The following is an 18,072-nucleotide window of genomic DNA, read 5'->3' on the forward strand; positions in this document are numbered from 1 at the left end:
AAGAAAAAAGAAAGAAATATGGTGGTGGGAAGGTGTAATGGTGGTGGGATTGGTGTTGGAATATTAATTGTAATAAACTATTGTGAATAACTTTATAAAAATAAAATTTAAAAAGAAATAAAATCCAAAAATGGTGAAAGAGAAGAAAAGAGAAAAAGAGGAAGAGGAAAGAGAGAATGGGGGTAATGAAGAGAAAAGAGAGAGAAAGAAAGCAAAAGAAAGTGAGAAAGAGGGGCTGGAGTGATAGCACAGCGGGTAGGGCGTTTGCCTTGCACGCGGCCAACCCGGGTTGGATCCCCAACATCCCATATAGTCCCCAGGGCACTGCCAGGAGTAATTCCTGAGTGCAGAGCCAGGAGTGACCCCTGAGCATTGCCAGGTGTGACCCAAAAAGAAAAAAAGTGAGAAAGAGAAGAGTAAAGAAGAAAAAGAGAAAGAAAATTTGAGAGAGAAAAGTATAAGAAAATGAGAAAAGGAGGAAGGAAGGAAGGAAGGAAGGAAGGAAGGAAGGAAGGAAGGAAGGAAGGAAGGAAGGAAGGAAGGAAGGAAAGGAGGGAGGGAGGGAGGGAGGGAGGGAGGGAGGGAGGGAGGGAGGGAGGGAGGACGGACCAGAGACAGTGCTCACCATGCGGCAGACGGGTTCAATCCCCTACCAGGTCCCAACACTGCTTAGCAACCCCAGAACGAGCCAGAAAATAAACTTGCATATAAGAGTGAGGGCACATGATCTGCATGCATGGGACCCCCTGTTCAACCTTCCACACTATACGGATCCCTGAGCAGTGGTAGGTGTGACCCTGGTGGGTCCCAGCATGCCACGGTCCAAGCAGTGCCACAGTCTCAGGCCCAAGCATTCGACCATCCAGGCAACTGGCCAAGAATAGCTGAGAATGGCACCAGGACCCCTGAGCACTGCTTAGGACCCCCTGAGGTCCCCGCATACCCACAAATCCTTCCTTATTGGAAGGATGACAGGAAGTGGATCCAAGAACACTCAGTCTAGTGGTGGTCACATAACAGCCCCCTCCCTCATGGGCCAAATATCAATCACCATTTGTGAGGAGAAACTGCAGGGCATAAACCATTTACTTATTTCAAGTCTGCAGCTCCCTGGGAGGTGTAAAGTGCGGGGCAAAACTGTTCCCTGTCTGGCTCCTCCCCATCCTACAGAGCTTACTGTCAAGACCTCACTGCTTGCAAGTGACCATTAGGAATCCGTGTGAACAGTCAGTGAATTCCCCTAAATCTTGCTTAAGTGCAACATCCAACCCATACCGACCTCCTATCTATATGGGGCTGTGACCTTCATCCCAGCCTTCCTGTGAAAGGACCATTATCCTCAGCGGCAACCATGATTGTGTTCTGGAAGAAGCCAAACTTCAGGAAGAAGGAGGCGAGGTGCAGAGGTTAGGAGGGTAACGGGGCCGAGGAACCCAGAGAATATTCCTGGCATGGACACGCAGCCAGGACTCCCTGAGATTCCACTAGCCCCAGGTCACTCCTATCCGGACATCCCACCTGTCAGAAGTGACGCCTGAATAAGAAAAGTGAAAGCACAATTATCCTATTACTTATTACATATGTAAGTTGCTTTTAATAATCACCTAAGAACATAGACGTTACCCAGGGGACATTCGAGTTAATCGGTGTGAGTCGTGGAAAGAAAAGAATTTTCTCTCCCCATGGCCAGGAGGGTTTGTTCCTTCACAGGGACACGGGGCAAGCTGGAGACGCCATCCAACAGAACCCCGGGAACTTCGGGGCCTGGACGTGCTCTGCAGATGTGGTCTGCTGCGGCCGTCAGCCCTGGCTGTCCTCCCTCAGCTACAAGCTGTCCCTCAGACCAAGTGACTCGCTCTGACTCAGCGCCCCCTGTGACGGCAGGGACCCCTGGCAGATGGACTTACAGCACTCAGAATGATGTCACTCCGCATAGCCCGTATTCTCTTTGCCCTGGCATGAAAGAAGCCGGAGCCCTTCCTGATGAACACTGCAATTTGTGTAAATGAAGCCACATCCAAAAGTGAGTGACCGGGGGTTGGCACCTGGTGTCGATGTGTTAAAGAAAGACCACACCCCCCCCCCCACCGTCCCCAACTTCATCTTCAGAGCAACTGTGTGTAAGCACCAAGCCTGGCTCGAATATAATTAGCTCGTCCTCTGATATCTATCTAGGTGCAATGCTTTCTTCCTTAAATGTCTGCCAAGTTTCCACTTTCAAGAAGTTAAATTGCCATATAAAAATGCTCGGGTGATGATGAGTAATTAGAGCCACTGTAATGGAAAATTAACTGTGTTTTTATTTAGAGCATTCGTTTTCACAAGGCATTTCTTTGTCTAACTGTTATTAAACGGTAATTAAAAACAAATTGAAATCCTGAGCATTTGCAAAGGTTTTCTGGCTAGCAACCAAACCAAACTCCCTCCCCCTCCCGCCAAAATAAAATAAAATGAAATGAAAAATAAGCCCTCGCTTATGAAAATGCAAATAAGTATTTATTTGGTTAACCCCATCAAGTTCATCCATGGACCTGATACTAATAAATTCTCATGCTATCTGGTCCTGGTATTTAACTGGAAGGTGGAGGAAGAACTATAGGTTCCCACGAACTTGCAGGTGGACAAAGGGATTTCACTTGCGGAGGGGTGTCTGACCCCCAAATCCTCAAGTCTTCTCTATTCCTTAGGGGGGAAGTCCTTGGCTTTGGGGAGCTCTTGGTTACAAGGTCAGGGGTCTATCTTGGGTGCCACGGGGAAAAAGGAGTGACAGCATGGGCCTGGGAAACAGTTGTCCCCCGAAGAGAAACATAAATGCGATCCACCCCATTCATCACATCAAATCCTCGGAATCTGTAACTCACATTTCCCCAAGATTTCATCAGCGCCCGTCTGGGCTGTAACACCCCAACAAACCTGGCTCTGACTGGGTGAGCGGGAAGTGGGGGGGTTATGGGGGACAAGGAAGGCCCCCAACACAGAGCCCCAGATCCAGACCTGCTTGGGATTTTTCATCTCTAGTCTTCATCATCTCTGACTGAAAAAAAAATGCAAATAACACCTAAAAAATGCTTTTACCTTGATATGGGAATGCTAAGTGCTGGGAGGAAGAGTCTCATCCCCAAAGAAGCTCCCAATCACAGGCAAACTGGCTTTTGGAAGCCACTTTGGTTTTGCCAGGACAGCCACTCTGAAGGGCCCTGAGCTAGAAGTTTCCAAGAAACTGGCTCTTCCTCCCTCCTCCCCTCTTTTAATCTCTCCCAACAACGAAAAGGACCTTCCAAGATGCCCCCTGCTTCTTCCTGTATTCAACGAAAGAATCTTCTCACTTCCTCTCCTGACAGAGTTTAGAGCAGTTCGCTTCCTGCCGCACCCTCATGGGTCCCCTGTTCAGCTTTCAATCCCAAGAGACAACCACCAAGCACCCAGCAAAGTAAACCATGGCAACTGGCTCCCTCAGAGAGTCACTCAGATTTCACCATTTCCCGGGGCTCGTGTCCTTGAGATGGGACTCAAAGAGAAATTTTCTCCAGTGAGAAAATACAGGAATGGTGCTCAGGGGACGTCCCAGACCCTGGAGAACACCCCACCAAAAAGCTTCGGAGTGCTTCTCCAAGACACTCGGAAGAACCTCCTCATTATCCCAACTGTTCGTAAAGAAGTAGCAGAGAATGGAAAATGAAAACAAACTTGGCAGCATAACCATCGCCACGCAAAACAGGAACAGCAACCGAACCGAATCACCAGCGAAGGTCCCAGAGAGCACGGGCACCAGGGGGGCCTTTTAACTGGCAAATTTAATTCCTATTCAGTTTTCCATCCGGGATGAGAAAAATTATATCGGAGGAAGAAACTGCCCGTGAAAGGTTTAAGAGTCAACTCTGACTTCTCCGCCTGCCTGGGTCTATTTAACAGTAAAGTCCAGGAGTAGCGCTGAGCCCCGAGCCCCTCGGAGGAGCCCCGCGGAACTCAGCGCCAGATAAATTCTGACCCTGGGTGAGAGTTTGTATCTTCATCCTCTGATTTATTATCCCTTTGAATGGGAACAGAAGCTCGATGACTAATGGCTGATCTATCTGCCAGAGGCACAAATACAACTGCTTGTTGATAATGATCATTTTCCCAAAGACCAGTTTACATTTCTCCATTAACATTCCAGGGTCTGATTCTCCGGTTCCCAACTTCCAAGGTTTTTAAAATTTTTTAACTTTTTTTTCTTTTTTTTTGTCTCTGACTCCGAAACCCAGCTGAGGTCTAGGGAATCAGCTGAACCAAATCTAGGAAACAGAACCTGGGCAAAGCTCCCCAAAGGTGTTTCTCTTCGACCCACCAAGCGATATGATGTTCTTAGTGGCCCCTCTGAGACAGACACCCTTTCCCAAGTGCCCCTTTTAATTGGGGAGTTGACTATCACTTGGGCGTGACCACAAAGATCAATCACGGGCGTGACATGGAACCGGGCCAGATTCCTGAGCCCCCTCACAAGGACAGAGCTTGAACTCAACTCTGTGTTCAGGCCCGGCGAACTTCAGCCCCTGACATCTTCTCCATGTCAGGGAGAAGCATCTTTTCCATGGGAACTGTCTTACGGTTGCTGAGATCTCCGACACCCCTCAGTCAACTCGCCGAGACAGGTTTCTGAAGCCCACCGAGCCCAAGAGGGGGACAGGAATTAAAACGCTCTGTTTTCATGGAATCATAAAGCAGTATGGATGGTTACAGGTGGCCAAATATCCAAACACGGCCACTCAACCTTCTCCCAAGCAGGCATGTGCAAACCTGGGGTGACTGGATGTGATAAGCAGAAATAATCGTAACCAATTGTCAGTAATTAGCACCATGGCTTCATTTTCCCAGTATCCTCATGTAAACACCCTGAAGAGTAAATGGGTACATCCTTAGCAGAGAGGAAGTCAATCAGCCAGCTCTCTATTTTTTTCCCCCTTGTACCCCTCCCAATGAGAAGGCCAGCCAGTTTTCTAAAGCTCCCACTGCAAAGAGCAAACCTTCACAAACTCCTGTACTGAGTGTAAGCACTCTTCAATTCCAAGCAGCCAGGCTCCCCGCAAGACACACACGCCCCAACCAGCAAAGGGTTAAGGTGAAGGCTGTCATGAGCTGCACCAGATTCAGGCCTGTGATCACTGTCAACGTGAGCGTCTGATGAGAAATCCTCCCTAGCCTTCAGTGCCGTGTATTTCCACTGTCAAGGGGGATTACTGTTATCAGATAGGTAAGATGGAAAAATAAGACCGACTTACTCAAATCTAAATTCATGCTAAACATACTCCACACCCTACCAATGATATGAGGAACCAGCTCTTTCCTTCCTCAAAGCAAGACTCTCTAGGCTTTTTTTTTTTTCCAACTGAACATTCATTAGCCCTTTGATTTGGCTTCAAATAAAGGATTCCCTTTCTCAAAGTCTATTAAGTCATTTGGGAGATTTATTGGGAAACCATTAACGTGTAATAATGTACATTAATAACTTAATACACTCGAGAAGGCACTCTAAGGCTAAAAGAACTGCATGTTAGGTTTTAGGAACCATAAATAATACTTTTCTAAAGGTATTTAATCAAGATTGGAGTAGCAAATAATAAGCCACTGTCAAATGATGATCTGCCTGATGAAAAATGTTTCCATTTCTGGTTTACTGAATGCATGCGCTCTGTGCTGAGACTGACATATGAGTTACGATGTCTAAATCCCAGGGACTGCTTAATTAGGCAGTACTTTCAGAATGCTTTCCACCCCAATTTTATGTAGTTACTGAACAGGGAGTGAACTTTATTCACCTTAGTTTTCACTATTTTATCTGACAAAGTTCACTTTCTATTATTTAACTTTTTAGCACACATTTTGTTATGATTAGCAAACCAAAGGAGAAACTTAAATTGCAGTTTTATGCCTTTCACTTCATTTGAACCTTTTTTTGGTACTGGTTTCACCAAAACTACTAATTACCTTCAGTCAGAAAATATATACATATATGTGTGTATGTGTGTATATATATGTATATGTATATATGTACATATGCAGAAAGAGATTTTAAAACAATGCCAGCAGTGTATCACTCTTTGAAACTGATTTTTAAAAAAAAGTTCAGTTCATCCAATCTAAGATTTTTGATGCTGAACATAAACTTGAAACAACAAAAATGCTTTGAAAATATGGTATCTGCAAAACCCTTGAGAAGTCGCTAATGGGATTCCCATGACCTAATACACTGACGAGGGTTTAACTGAAACCATAAACCCCACCAGAAGCTCATGGTCTGAAAGGTTGGACCACTGTAGCCAGTTTTTTTTTATGGGTTTAATTCCACTGGCAAATCCCAGTTTTTGTATTTTAAATCTCAACTAGAGCCAAATCAGGACCCATTTCCAAAGAATAAGGAGAAGAAAGGGCTGAAATGACAGAGCAAGAAAATGATGCGAGGCGACCGTCAACAAACTTCGAACACAGGAAACGGAGCAAAACTGGGCTGTGCACGGCGGACCCTCTGAACACTCAGGATCCTCTCCTTTGCCCCTGATTTCCTTTCCACATAAGTTCAATAAAACCCAGAACTTACTCAGCCCGGGCCAATGACTAGCCCGCTGTGTGCTGAGTCTATTTATTACTTTTTCTGGCAGGTTTACCACCGTGATCCAATGTAGCGCAGGCAAGCCAGGAGCCAGGGAAACACTGCCTCATGTCACTGTGTGGCCCAAAGTTGAGAGCAATCTTACTGAGGACTATACCGGGGACCCAGGGCCTTAGGACAAGTCACTCTTCCAGATCGCTTTACACAATGCACTGAAATTTGGGATCAAAACGATCCTTTCTCACCCTCCCAGGGATGCAGAGTTACTGTAGCGAATGACTATTTATGGTCAAAACAAGGTTAAACCTGCCTCCCCTATCGTATGTAAATACACCACACACAGTGAGCCTCTGTGTTATATATGTACATAGACAGACATATTTCTGCTCGTCATCCAAGGGCTGCTCGCAGCAAAGGCACACGTAAAAATATAAACATCAAACCACCTTGCTCCTCAATTTTCCTATTTGTTTACTCTTTTTTAAAATTCAGTAGTACACGTAATTATTATGATCAGGCCTTATACTAACTTCAAACTAAAGCTGACACAAATGAAAGTAAAGGAAGTTTTCATTTAATGAATATCAGTAGGGAGCAGCAATCGTTACAAAAGCCCCTTACTGTGAGTACTCCCCACACAAACACAGATTGTGGGATGAGGTGTTCAATGCATTCTTTTACTTCGGAAAATACTATATAAGTTTTATACCTCTAGTTGAAAGCAGTCAGTCAATAATTTGTGTGCTTTGGGCAGGGGAATATCTTCTTTCTTTTTCTGCTCTATCTACGTTTAAATAGTCTAAATTCTTATAATTAATGGGGTACTTTTCCTAGCCTGAGCTGCTCTGAAAACGCCATGTTGTGTTAAAAAGAAAAAAGAAAAAGAAAGAAAGAAAGAAAGAAAGAAAGAAAGAAAGAAAGAAAGAAAGAAAGAAAGAAAGAAAACAAAAAAAGCTTATCTTTCTTTGGGAGTATTATCCTCTTAAATCGACTTTCTCAAAAGTATGTCCTAAGCGCTTTTTCTTTTTTCACTGTGCCTATTGGCCTGTGTGTTCGTAGAAAAAAAAGGAATTTTCTTTTAAATAGTTTGCACTGGGCTTTTTTCAGGCACTCCAAACAAATGGGGGTTGACTTTCTCAGGGCGCATTACAAGGTGACAGATTCCAGAACGGCATCCCCCGGGTAAGTTTAAAGTCCAGTTTTAGAGAACTTCAGGAAGCAGACCGAGTCGCGAAATTTCTGGAAGTGGGGGGGGTGTCGGGGAGGGGAGAACAATCTCACTCGGGGACAGGTAGCACCGTCACTTCCCCAAACACGGATTTTGGCACAGAAGCCGGTTGAGCATTTGACCTTCGAGAGCACAACGGTGCGGGTGAGGAGCGCGTCTGCAGCTCACCCCGCGCGCGGCCCGCGCATCATCTCCCACCCGGCCAGGGTCCACCGCTAGCCTGGCCCTTCCCAGGCTGCCCACCGCTGACGGGGGTGGGGGGCCCAGGAGAAAAATCCTGAGGTCCCTTCCCGTCGCCCTCCGTAGCACCAGTTGGAAAGCTACCGCACCCTCAGAAGTCCCCGACGGGAGCCAAGTCTTACCCGTACAGGAATGCAAGGGCTTGGGTCGCACCACCAGCGACGGGCACACCGAGTAGAGGGAAAGTTTCTCAAAGTAGTCGCAGGTCTCCTTGGACAGGATCTCGTCGATCATGAAAGTCTTGTAGCGCCGCCTGGCTGCTTTGAGCTGGCCGGGCGAGCTCAGCCTCACCTCCGCGTGGCAGTGCATGGTGAGCCGGGGCGAGCGCCCGCCGGCCCAAGCGCGGTAGCGAGAGCCTGGCCGGACGCAGCCTCGGTGGGGTGCTGGGGAGCCTGGCGCGCCGGCGGGGTCCTGCTCCGAGCTCCCGGGCCGCGCGCGAGGGGGGCGGCGGCGGGCAGGCGGCACTGCGCGGAGGGGAGCGGGCACCAGGCGCGCGGGCAGCGTGTCTACACCCACCCGCAGATCAGCATCTTCGCCGAAGCTCTTTTGGGGCCGGCGCAGCTGTCAATCAGGGCGCGCTTCCTGCAGGGCCTGGGCCGAGTCGCGCCGAGGGGCGTAGGCGCCCACCCCGCCCAGCGCGCCCGGACGAGCGGGGCGCAGACTCGCGCGCCTCGTGCTTGCCTCCTTCCGCCGCCGCGCGTCTCGGGCTCCTCTGCCGGCCTCTCTATTTTAAGACACACGCTTCGCCTCTCCTCCCCGCCCCTCTCTCGGGACGCGCTCCAGGTGTGCGTGTGCGCACGGTGCGCGCTCGTGTGTGTGCGCGCGGTGCGGGGCGCGCGCGCCGTCCCCGCCCGTCGGCCCGGGCCTGTGCGGGCTGCTCCCCGGACCCAGCCGTCCGGGCTCAGCTCCTGCGGAAGGGTCTCCGCCACCTGCCAGCCCCTCCAGCCCCCACAACCCGACCAGCCGCCACCGCCAGGACTTTTACTAGAAGTCGGGTCATGCTTGGCGCCCCTGAACCCCAAGACTAGTTGTGCTTCCCCCCTCTTCTTGGCGAGGACTCGGGGAACCCCTTCCCCCAGGACCCTCCCGAACTTCCTTCTTCCTGCCCCAGTGCTCGTGGTTGACGCTCGCCCGTGCATTCCAAACGTGGGCCATTTTTGCTCAGGCTGCAAACTTGACTGTGGCACGGAGTTCCCAAACCGCAGATGACCCTTGCCCTGTCCGTTACCCAATAATAAGCTGCAAAAAGGGGAGGGGAGGGGGGAAGTCCACAGAACCGTGCGTTCTGCTTTAATACCACAAAATTCTCTTTTAGTTTACCCCCCTCCCCCGGTCGCCTAAGAAGCAGCACTGCGCGGTGCCGCGGGATGCGGGAGGACCCTGGGGCCGGCGGCCAGCCTCGCAGCGGCTTCTCCTCCGGTCGCTCCTCGCGGCGCCGCGGCTCTCCTGGCCCCGGAGCCCCACGACCCAAGCGCTCTGGGCGCGACGAAGACGCGCGCTTGCGGGGCGCTCTGTCTTCCCGGGTCTGTTGCCATCGAGAGCTGCAGGGACTCTGGTTTCCGAAGAGAACTGTAGACGACTGGGGCGCATTCCGCCTGAGCTCCCCCAGGCCCCCCGTCCCCGCGTCCCGTCGCTGCGCTCCGGCGCTAGTTTCCCATGAGCTTTTCTCGGATTCGGTGCGCGCGGGGCCTGCGGAGAACCGCCCGATCTGGAGACGGGGAATTCTAGATGCGGACGAAACCGAGCCTGGCGAGATATTTCCTTGCTGCCAACCGGGGAGTGCGCCTCCCGCCTGCATTCGCGGCCGACGGGCCGGGGGACCCCGAGTCACCGCGGAAGCAAGTGGGTGCGCGCGTCCGGGCTGGTGATGGGACTGAGACACGTCGGGAAATTTACAAAACGGTTGGAGAAAAGCGGATTTGACCTCCCGAACCCGAGCCCAGCGTTCCGCAGAGCCCGCAACGAGACCGGCAGGTTTGCATGCGCTGGGGCTCCCCTCTCCTCCCCCTGTTCTCCGTTGAAAATTGGTAGGTTTTGGGGTGTTGGGTTCTTTTTTCTTTTTCTTTTCTTTTCTTTCTTTCTTTTTTGTTGTTGTTGTTTCGTCCCCTGCTTCATGCAGAGACAGCTCCGGGACCCCGTGAGAAGTGAAGTCCCGGGTCGCTTCTGTGCAGGGACCCGGGGGCGTGCCGCCAGGACCCGGGCTGGGCGTGCGCGCCTTGGACCCTCTGGGGGCATTGAGTTCTGTTGTCTCGCTGCAAAGACCCGGTTGCCGCCACGCTGCGGGTTGGGCGGGATTCAAGGGCGCAAGGCGTGGAGGCGACCCCAGGGCAGCGCCGAATGCGCGGCTTCTGCGCGCAGAGCGCCATGGCACCAGTCAACTCTGTTTGGACTCGGGTTCGGCCGAGCCTTGCGTTCACTGAGGGAGCCACTCAGGGTGACTGCCGTGCCTGCGGCTCTTTGCACGCCCCCTACCCTTTCCCTTTGTGTGTGTGTGTATGTGTATATATGTATGTATACTTTTTTTCTTCTCGAGAATTCCTGCCCCCTCGCCAGCTTTTCCGATTTCTTCCACCATCTCCAAGTCCCTTCCGTTCCCCTAGCCCATGTCCCCCTTTTGGCCCCCAGCTCCTTGCGCGTGTCGCGCTCATTCTGCCTGTCGCCCCATCCTTCTATCTCGTTTCTTTTTCTTTTCCCCCCCTTGCTCTGCTCTCCGCCCTCCGGGATCCCGAGCAGCGCACAGAGTCCGTGCGTCCTGGCGCGGTTGCGAGGAAGGCGGTCAGGGAGGAGGCGGTCGGGGAGTTACCGCGGGGACCCCAGGGCCTGGGGGTGGGGGAGGCGCCGGGCATACCCCACGTCCACACAGTGTCCTCCCCCAGCTTCCCTGCTACCACAGTCACAGCATCCAGACCGCAGCTCAGGGGATACAAACTGCCAATTGACTCCCGATCTTCCATATTTACCAAGGGCAAGACCTGGGGCAAGGGGGGCTGAGGACAGGACTCGGGTCTACGTGGGGGTTGGAGAGGATTCCTGCCGGAGCCCCCCTCGCCCCCAGACTGAGGCTACATCTCCGTTTTCCCGTTTGTATCTTGAAATCAGAGTACCTTCGCAGGGCTGCTCGCCAAGCCTTTCCCACGCGGGTCTTACCCCTGAGGTATCTGCACCCTCCCCTCCTGCCTTCCTGCAGAAAAACTAGTTCAGGACCCTCCTTCAAGACCCTTCTCTGCTACCAGCGTGTCCTCCGTGGAAGGTCTCTCTGCCCCCAGCTGGGTTCGCTTCCTCCCACACCCCCCAGCACCTAAGCGCTTTCTTTGCTTGGCTTTGGCGTGTTTATCTCGCCAGGGGCCAATGAGTGGGGACTCTGGATCCTTCTTCACCTTGTGTCCCCAGTCAGCAGGGGGTTTCTCAATTGGTGTGTAAGGAATAATTGAAGGCATGAAATCTGGGCTGCTCGGGGAATTTATAAATGCCCAGCGATGGGGTTCAATCTTCTCTGCCTGCCGTTCCCCTTCTGGGAATCTCTCCTGCTTCCCTGCCTTGCTTTGGGCTGTTTGTTTGTTTGTTTGTTTGTTTGTTTGATCTCAGCACTGGCCTCTCCTGCAACCTCCCACCCCCCTTTTGCTCCTTCCTGCCTCAGACCACTCTCTTCTGCTCTCTCAGCCCACAGAGGTGGGGGGGGGGCACACGCCAGTTGCCAATCACAGTGTGGTGGTGGGGGGTTTATTTCCAACATTAATGAAGTGGCTGAAACAGCAAACATCTGCCAAAGAGACTCAAACGTCTTCCAGCTGCTGGCAACCCACTGACACGGCCCAGCTTCTCCTGATGGCCACCAGGCTGGGGTACTCCGGACCTGGGGGTGCACACACACACAGGAACCACCGCGTGCCCGGAGCTTCCTTAGACAGCACAGATGGACTGATCAACACCCCTCACTACTCCCCTCCCTCCAAAATAAAAAAAGACATTTGACACCTCTAAAACAGAGCCCAGCCCAGCCAAAGGGACAGGGACACTTACAAAATTAGGAAGTTCTGCCAGCTGCTCCCTCCCCCCACCCTCCATTTCAGCTTGCACTCAGTTTCCCCACGCAACTGAAATTCACAAAATCCTGCATTGGACTCTTAGGTGACATTTAAATGGCACCAAGAGCCTAACCCTAGATGAACTCACTCGATTGTTAATGCCACTCTCCTAATCTTGAGACGTGTGTCAATATAGATCTCTGTGTCCTTATAAATCTGGGCGTGCAAGCGGCCAGGCTGTAAATCTTCTGAGCACACAAATTCATTTCCCATCACTTTTCTCTAAAGGGGTGGGGGGGTGCGGTGGAATGAAAGCCCTTTGCACACTCTGTAAAGTGCATTTAATAACTTGTATTTCAGTTGCAGCGTTTTGAAATCGCTTCAGACATGTAAAAGCAAAATAAGGGAAGCCTTGTAAGTTAATATTCCCCTGGGCCTGTCTCGGAGCCGGGAGCAGAGGTTTTGCTGAGCAAAAAGTTAAAGGCAATGTTGGCGGGGGGGAGGGGCTGCAGTTCATTTTTTAATGATGATATTCATTTACAAAAACTGCCCTGGAACATTGCAGGGCTCTTTTTTTTTTTTTTTTTTTTTTTTTTTTTTTTTTTTTTTTTTTTTTTAGCGGCTTCGCAGGCAAAAGCCACTTGACAAACGTGCTTAGAAAGGTGGGAATCGGCCCTGCAGCTGTCTCACACATCTTTCTGGAGGAAAAGTTTGAACTGGAAAAACAACCGGAGGATAAGGCAATGGTTGAACCCACTTTTCCGCTCCCTTCCTCAGCAGGAAGAAGTGAGCGTCGTCAGAGGTCAGTCATCAAGGTGCTACCAAATCTTTCTTTCTTTCTTTCTTTCTTTCTTTCTTTCTTTCTTTCTTTCTTTCTTTCTTTCTTTCTTTCTTTCTTTCTTCCTTCCTTCCTTCCTTCCTTCCTTCCTTCCTTTCTTTCTTTCTTTCTTTCTTTCTTTCTTTCTTTTGAAGCTTGGAAAACAGATTAAAACTGCTCATTTTGCTGATTATTTCTCCCCGCCCCAGTTCCATAATCCTGATACCAAACCACCCTATTTCTGCCAATAACCCCTGTGCCTCAAGTATCCCAATAAATAGATAGAGGCAGAAAAATAAAATGTGAGCCTTCCTATCTCCGCCCCAGTGTTGTGAAAGGGAACATGGGGAGGGGCCTGGTGGCTGGGCAGATTAGTGCTTCCCAGGAGGGTTCTGAGCTAATGGAGGAACGGAGAGGAGGACCCCAATCCTCTCCCAGCCCCCCTCACTCTTTAACCCTTCCCCCGAGGAGAAGCGACTCCAGCGTGGAGTGGATTGTTAGACTGGACCTTCTGCAGAGGGGCATCTACCCACTGCTCCCACTTTCAGAAAGCCAGCCTTCCCTCGGCACCTTCCCTCTGCATTCAGTAAAACAGCATTTTGCTCTCAGACCTGTTGCAGCTTGGGGCTGAAGAGACATAGCACCTGGGGTTAAGGTGTTTTTGCCTTGCGTGCCACCAACCTGGGTTCAATCCCAGCACCACGGATGGCCCCCTGAGCACCACCAGGAGTGATCCCTGAGCACAGAGCCAGGAGGGAGCTCTGAAACCTGTTAGGTGTGGCCCCAAAACAAAAATAGTAGGAACAACCGATAAATAGGACGAGGAGGAGAGGTCTGACTGTTAACTCCAGGCTGGGCCCTGGCCTGGCCACCAAGGGTCCCGAAGGGCTCCTTAATGGCCTCTCAATGCGGACGTCCAGCATCTCCTGCTCTGCACCCGAAGTGGCTCAGTTTGAGCTGTTCTGTTCGTGGGCAGCAAAGCCCTGGAAGGTTGGGTGGGTCCCCCAGGGGACCTCTCCTCCCAGTGGCCTCAGGAAAGGTTTGACTTTCCTGTCTGCAGCAGCCTGGGTGAGGGTCATGCCCAAGTCCTTCCCTCACTCCTGGCCAGCATCGCCGAGCACGCTGGACAGGATTTCAAAGAACCCAAGCAGTGGGCAGTCATCGGCGGGGCCTGTGATCGGCTTGAAGCTTCCAGTGTCAGCCAGCGCAGAGCATGGCCAGTGGGGCCCAGAGGAGGACGTCACGTGCTGGGCTCTGGGGGGCTTTGAGCCATGCCCTGGCAAGGCTGACCCAGAGCATAGCTCGCTGGTGCCTGGCAGGTGGTCTCAGCCCTCCAGCCCATCAGAGAGAAGAGATTTGTCCAAACTTCTGGGCTCAGATTCTATGACCAGGGTTAAGTGGACAGCATGTGTGTGTGTGTGTGTGTGTGTGTGTGCATGTGCTTCTTCCCGGGGGTGGGTCTTGGGCTCCCACCAGAAGCTCTCAGCAAACCACACCAGACAGGGGTTCCAGGCTGGGGATCCCTGGGTTATCCCCAGCAGTATCAGGAGGCCTCTGTGGCACCAGATGTTGCTCAGGTACCACGTAGTGCCATGGGTCCAACCCAGCTGAGCACTTGTCTACCATGCATCCTAACTGTTGTACCATCTCCCAGTGCCCTATGGGGAGAGGAGACACATTTGAAAATCTTGCTTCCTAAACAATTTCAAGAGAAAAGAGAGATATCTGGACTCAATTTTCCCAGTTGCGGCATCTCTCTGTCCCGGGCACAATCGTACAGACTCGTATTCCTTACAGAAGTGGAGAAGGTTCCCTTTGCCACGACGAGAAGACTATTTCTGGCCCTGCATGGGCTTTTATGAGAAAATCAACTTCTCAGAGTGATGGATAAGGAATGTTTCTCACTTTCTACAGGGGTGAACACCCAGCAGATATGCTTAAGCGAAATGTGGCATTGAAAAATACTAGGAAAATTGCAGGTATTAAACATCCTATAAAACACTCCCCAACTGAAAAAAAAATGCAAATGTATCATTTGACTCGTAATCTCTGAGTCAAGTGACTTCTTTTTTTCTCACTTCTTTTTCAACTGTAGGTTTTTAGGCAGAGAAATGGCCTGTTCTAAGAGCTCTCTGATGTCTACACTCGCTCTTATTCTCTTGCAAAAGTAATAGAGAGAGCTCCAGACCCAAACAGGCTATAAATTACCAAAGTAAATGAATGAGCTGGTGCCAGGCTCTCTGTGTTCAATTACACAAGTGGCCGTTCCTTTGAAATGGGATTTGAAGTCATCACAGACTGGAGAATCCCCAATTCTATTGCTGGTCTACATCCTGCTACGTTGACTTAAGTCAATTATTGAGTTGCTTGGAGTGTGTCCGCAGGAGCGGCCCAAACAGCTGGTCACTTCAATCAGTTCAGGGCCAGCTTCTGCCAAGCCAGGCAAAAAAAAAAAAAAAGAGTCCAATTAGTCATTTGTGGAGGCAGAACAATGCAGGGCATTCTTGGGGCCGGTGAGTAGATTGAGTGCAAACTGTTTGGGTTTTCTGTTCTAAGACCGTCTGCAGTTTCCCAAGGAGGGGGCAGTTTGTCACCAGTCACTGTTGGGAAGCTGTTGGAACCGCCTTGCGTCCAAACTGTCACGGGGTGTCAAGGACTTAGCCAGGCCTCCTGGACGATCCTGTGCTCGTTTGAAGTCTGTTCCCCAGGCTGGGGCCGGGCCAGGATCAAGTCAGACTGGTGTGTGTGTTCAGTGCTGACGAGGCAGTGGGGCAGTGAGCAATCCCAGAGCAGGGTCTGCTCCCCGCTAGGCCTGGGCACTTGGACCCTGTGTATTTATTTTATATTATGGTTTGGGGGCTCTGCCTGGTTTATTCCTGGCTCTGCGCCCAAACCAGGGATCACTCCTGGTGGTGCTGGGGGACAGTCTGGGGTGCTGGAGATTGAACCAGAGTTGGCCACGTGCAAGGTCAGTGCCTAAACTTCGGTATTCGCTCTCCCAACGTACCCTCACTTTGAGAAAGTTTGGTGTGTGATTTGCCTGACCAGATAGAGATGAACACGGCTTTTTTTGTTTGAACTGCTACACACAAAGCTTCTCTGTCACAGAGTACGGATGAGCCAAGCCCTGTGCCTGGGTCGTCCCTGAGGAGGGCCCACGGATAGCTGGAAAGTCAAATCGTTTCCTTGCAGGATTGTGTCTGGCCATCTCCAAGGAGAGTAGAAGCTCCCCCCACACTGCTCACTCCTATTTCCGTTCTCACCTGCAGGCAGAAAATGCTCAGCTTAAGATGGTCTAGAAAGTGATTGACTTCAACAGTCTGCCTTTGGGAAGTAGCTCTCGCTGCAGTAAAGGCAGGGGAAGGAGGTTGTGTTGATCCAGGGCGGTGTTGCGCCAGATCGCCCAGCCAGAGTTTATGTGGCTCTGTTCTCTGCGCAGTGAAGAGAAGGGGCTCTTTTCTTTAAGCCATAGACAATTAGCCCTCATTATTGCTGTAAGTGACTAATGTAAACTTTATGTTGAGGGCTGAGATGACTCAGCCTCCCACTGAATATTCCAGAGGACATGATCCCTTCGGCTAATGTCTGCGTCTTACTTGCTAAATGTCTATACCATCATTGTTCGAGATTAATTGCCAACAAATTCATTTTTTAAAAAGTCCTTGAGAAGGGAAATAATCCTTGTTTTTCTTCAAGAAGGAATATGGACTGGGGCGAGAGCAGTAAAACAGCAGGTAGGACAGTTTTCTTGCATGTTGCCGGCCTGGGTTCAATCCCCGGCACCCCAGATGGGTCCCCGAGCCATGCCAGGAGTGATCCCTGAGTGTAGAGCCAGGAGTCAGTTCTGAGCATAACGGGGTGTGGCCCCCAAAAAAGAAAAGAAAAGGAACATATGAAAAGAAATGCAGTGTTTTCAGTTAGAGAAGGCATGTTTTTTTTCTGTTTGTTGGGTCATACCTGGCAGTGCTCAGGGAATAACTCCCTGGTCAGTGCTCAGGGGTCACTATCTGTGCAGGAGAGGTCACTCAGTGCTGGTCACTAATTCTGGGCCTTCTGCACTCCAGAGCATTGAGCTGGAAGGTAATTTTGTTGGTGTTGTTCAGGGGATTTTTTTCCCCCAGGGGGCTATACTTGATGATACTCAGGCTTCTCCTGGCTCTGTGCTCAAGGATCACTCCTGGCAGAACCCAGGTGAGCCGGGGATTAAACCAGAGGCAGCCAGGTACAAGGCAAGTGCTCTCGACCCACAGTGCTCTCTCCAGACCTAGAAGATAAGTTTTGGAAGAGTTTTGTTCAGAAAGGCTACAGGGTGCAAAGGGCAATTGCAGAGCCAAGGGAGGGATTTTAGTCTTGGCAGAGGAGAGCAGACCTGGGGATCACTCCTAGTGGTGTTCAGAGGAAGATACGGGTGCTGGGGATCGAACCTGGATCTGCCTTGTGCAAGGCAAGCACCCTACCCACTGTACTATTGCTTTGGGCCCTGACATTTTCTTTGAATTTTTATTTAAATTATTTTCAGTTTACAATACTATTAATAATGTCTTCTCATGGACATGATCCCAACACCACACCCATCACCTTTTGCCCCAAACAACCCCACCCCCGTCTCTCTCACCCCTACTCCCAACTCAGTTGTGTGGATCACCCCCATCCCCTACTCCTGTTATGAGGCATGTGGCCCTTTGTTCCTTCCTGGCTGTGTATCTTTAAGTCCTACATACGAGAGATCATTCTAGAACTGTCCCTTTGCTCCTCAGCCTCCTTCACTCCCTGCTGACATCTTGTGGAAAGAACTAGAATTGGTTTTCTATCCATAGGACTAATGAGTCCGAGTTCAATTGATCTAGTATAAGATTAGAAAATAGGTTATGGGTTATAGAGCTTGGAAGACACTGGCCTGGAGTAGAGAGAGGGGGAGGCAGTGAACGAGGGCATTCAGAGCTAAGGAAGGGGCTCCCTCACACGGCTCTCCTCCTAGAGGTCAGCAGTCAACCTCAAGGTCAGTGCCTAAGACACAGGTCCACCCCCAGCCGGCGAGCGGCCAGGAGCCTGAGCTCAGGCTTGGCACGTGGGCAGCTGGGTTCACCCCCCTGCACCTCATCGTCCCCTGAGCACCAGCAGGAGTGGGTTCTTCCGGTCAGAGCTCGGAGTAATCCCCAAGCACTTTGGGTGTGCC

General features: G+C 50.8%; 1 protein-coding gene across 1 annotated transcript in view; it reads right to left on the reverse strand.

The window, feature by feature from the left end:
- BARX2 (BARX homeobox 2) overlaps positions 1-8,650 on the reverse strand; it is a 65,229-nt gene extending 56,579 nt beyond the window's left edge. The window contains exon 1 of the mRNA XM_004614156.2: positions 8,177-8,650. Within this exon, the coding sequence (XP_004614213.2) occupies positions 8,177-8,363 (187 nt within the window). The 5' untranslated portion in view covers positions 8,364-8,650. The remainder of the gene's footprint in view (positions 1-8,176) is intronic.
- Positions 8,651-18,072: the final 9,422 nt, after the last annotated feature.

This window comes from Sorex araneus, chromosome 3 (genome assembly GCF_027595985.1).
Source record: "Sorex araneus isolate mSorAra2 chromosome 3, mSorAra2.pri, whole genome shotgun sequence".
Classification (NCBI taxonomy): domain Eukaryota; kingdom Metazoa; phylum Chordata; class Mammalia; order Eulipotyphla; family Soricidae; genus Sorex; species Sorex araneus.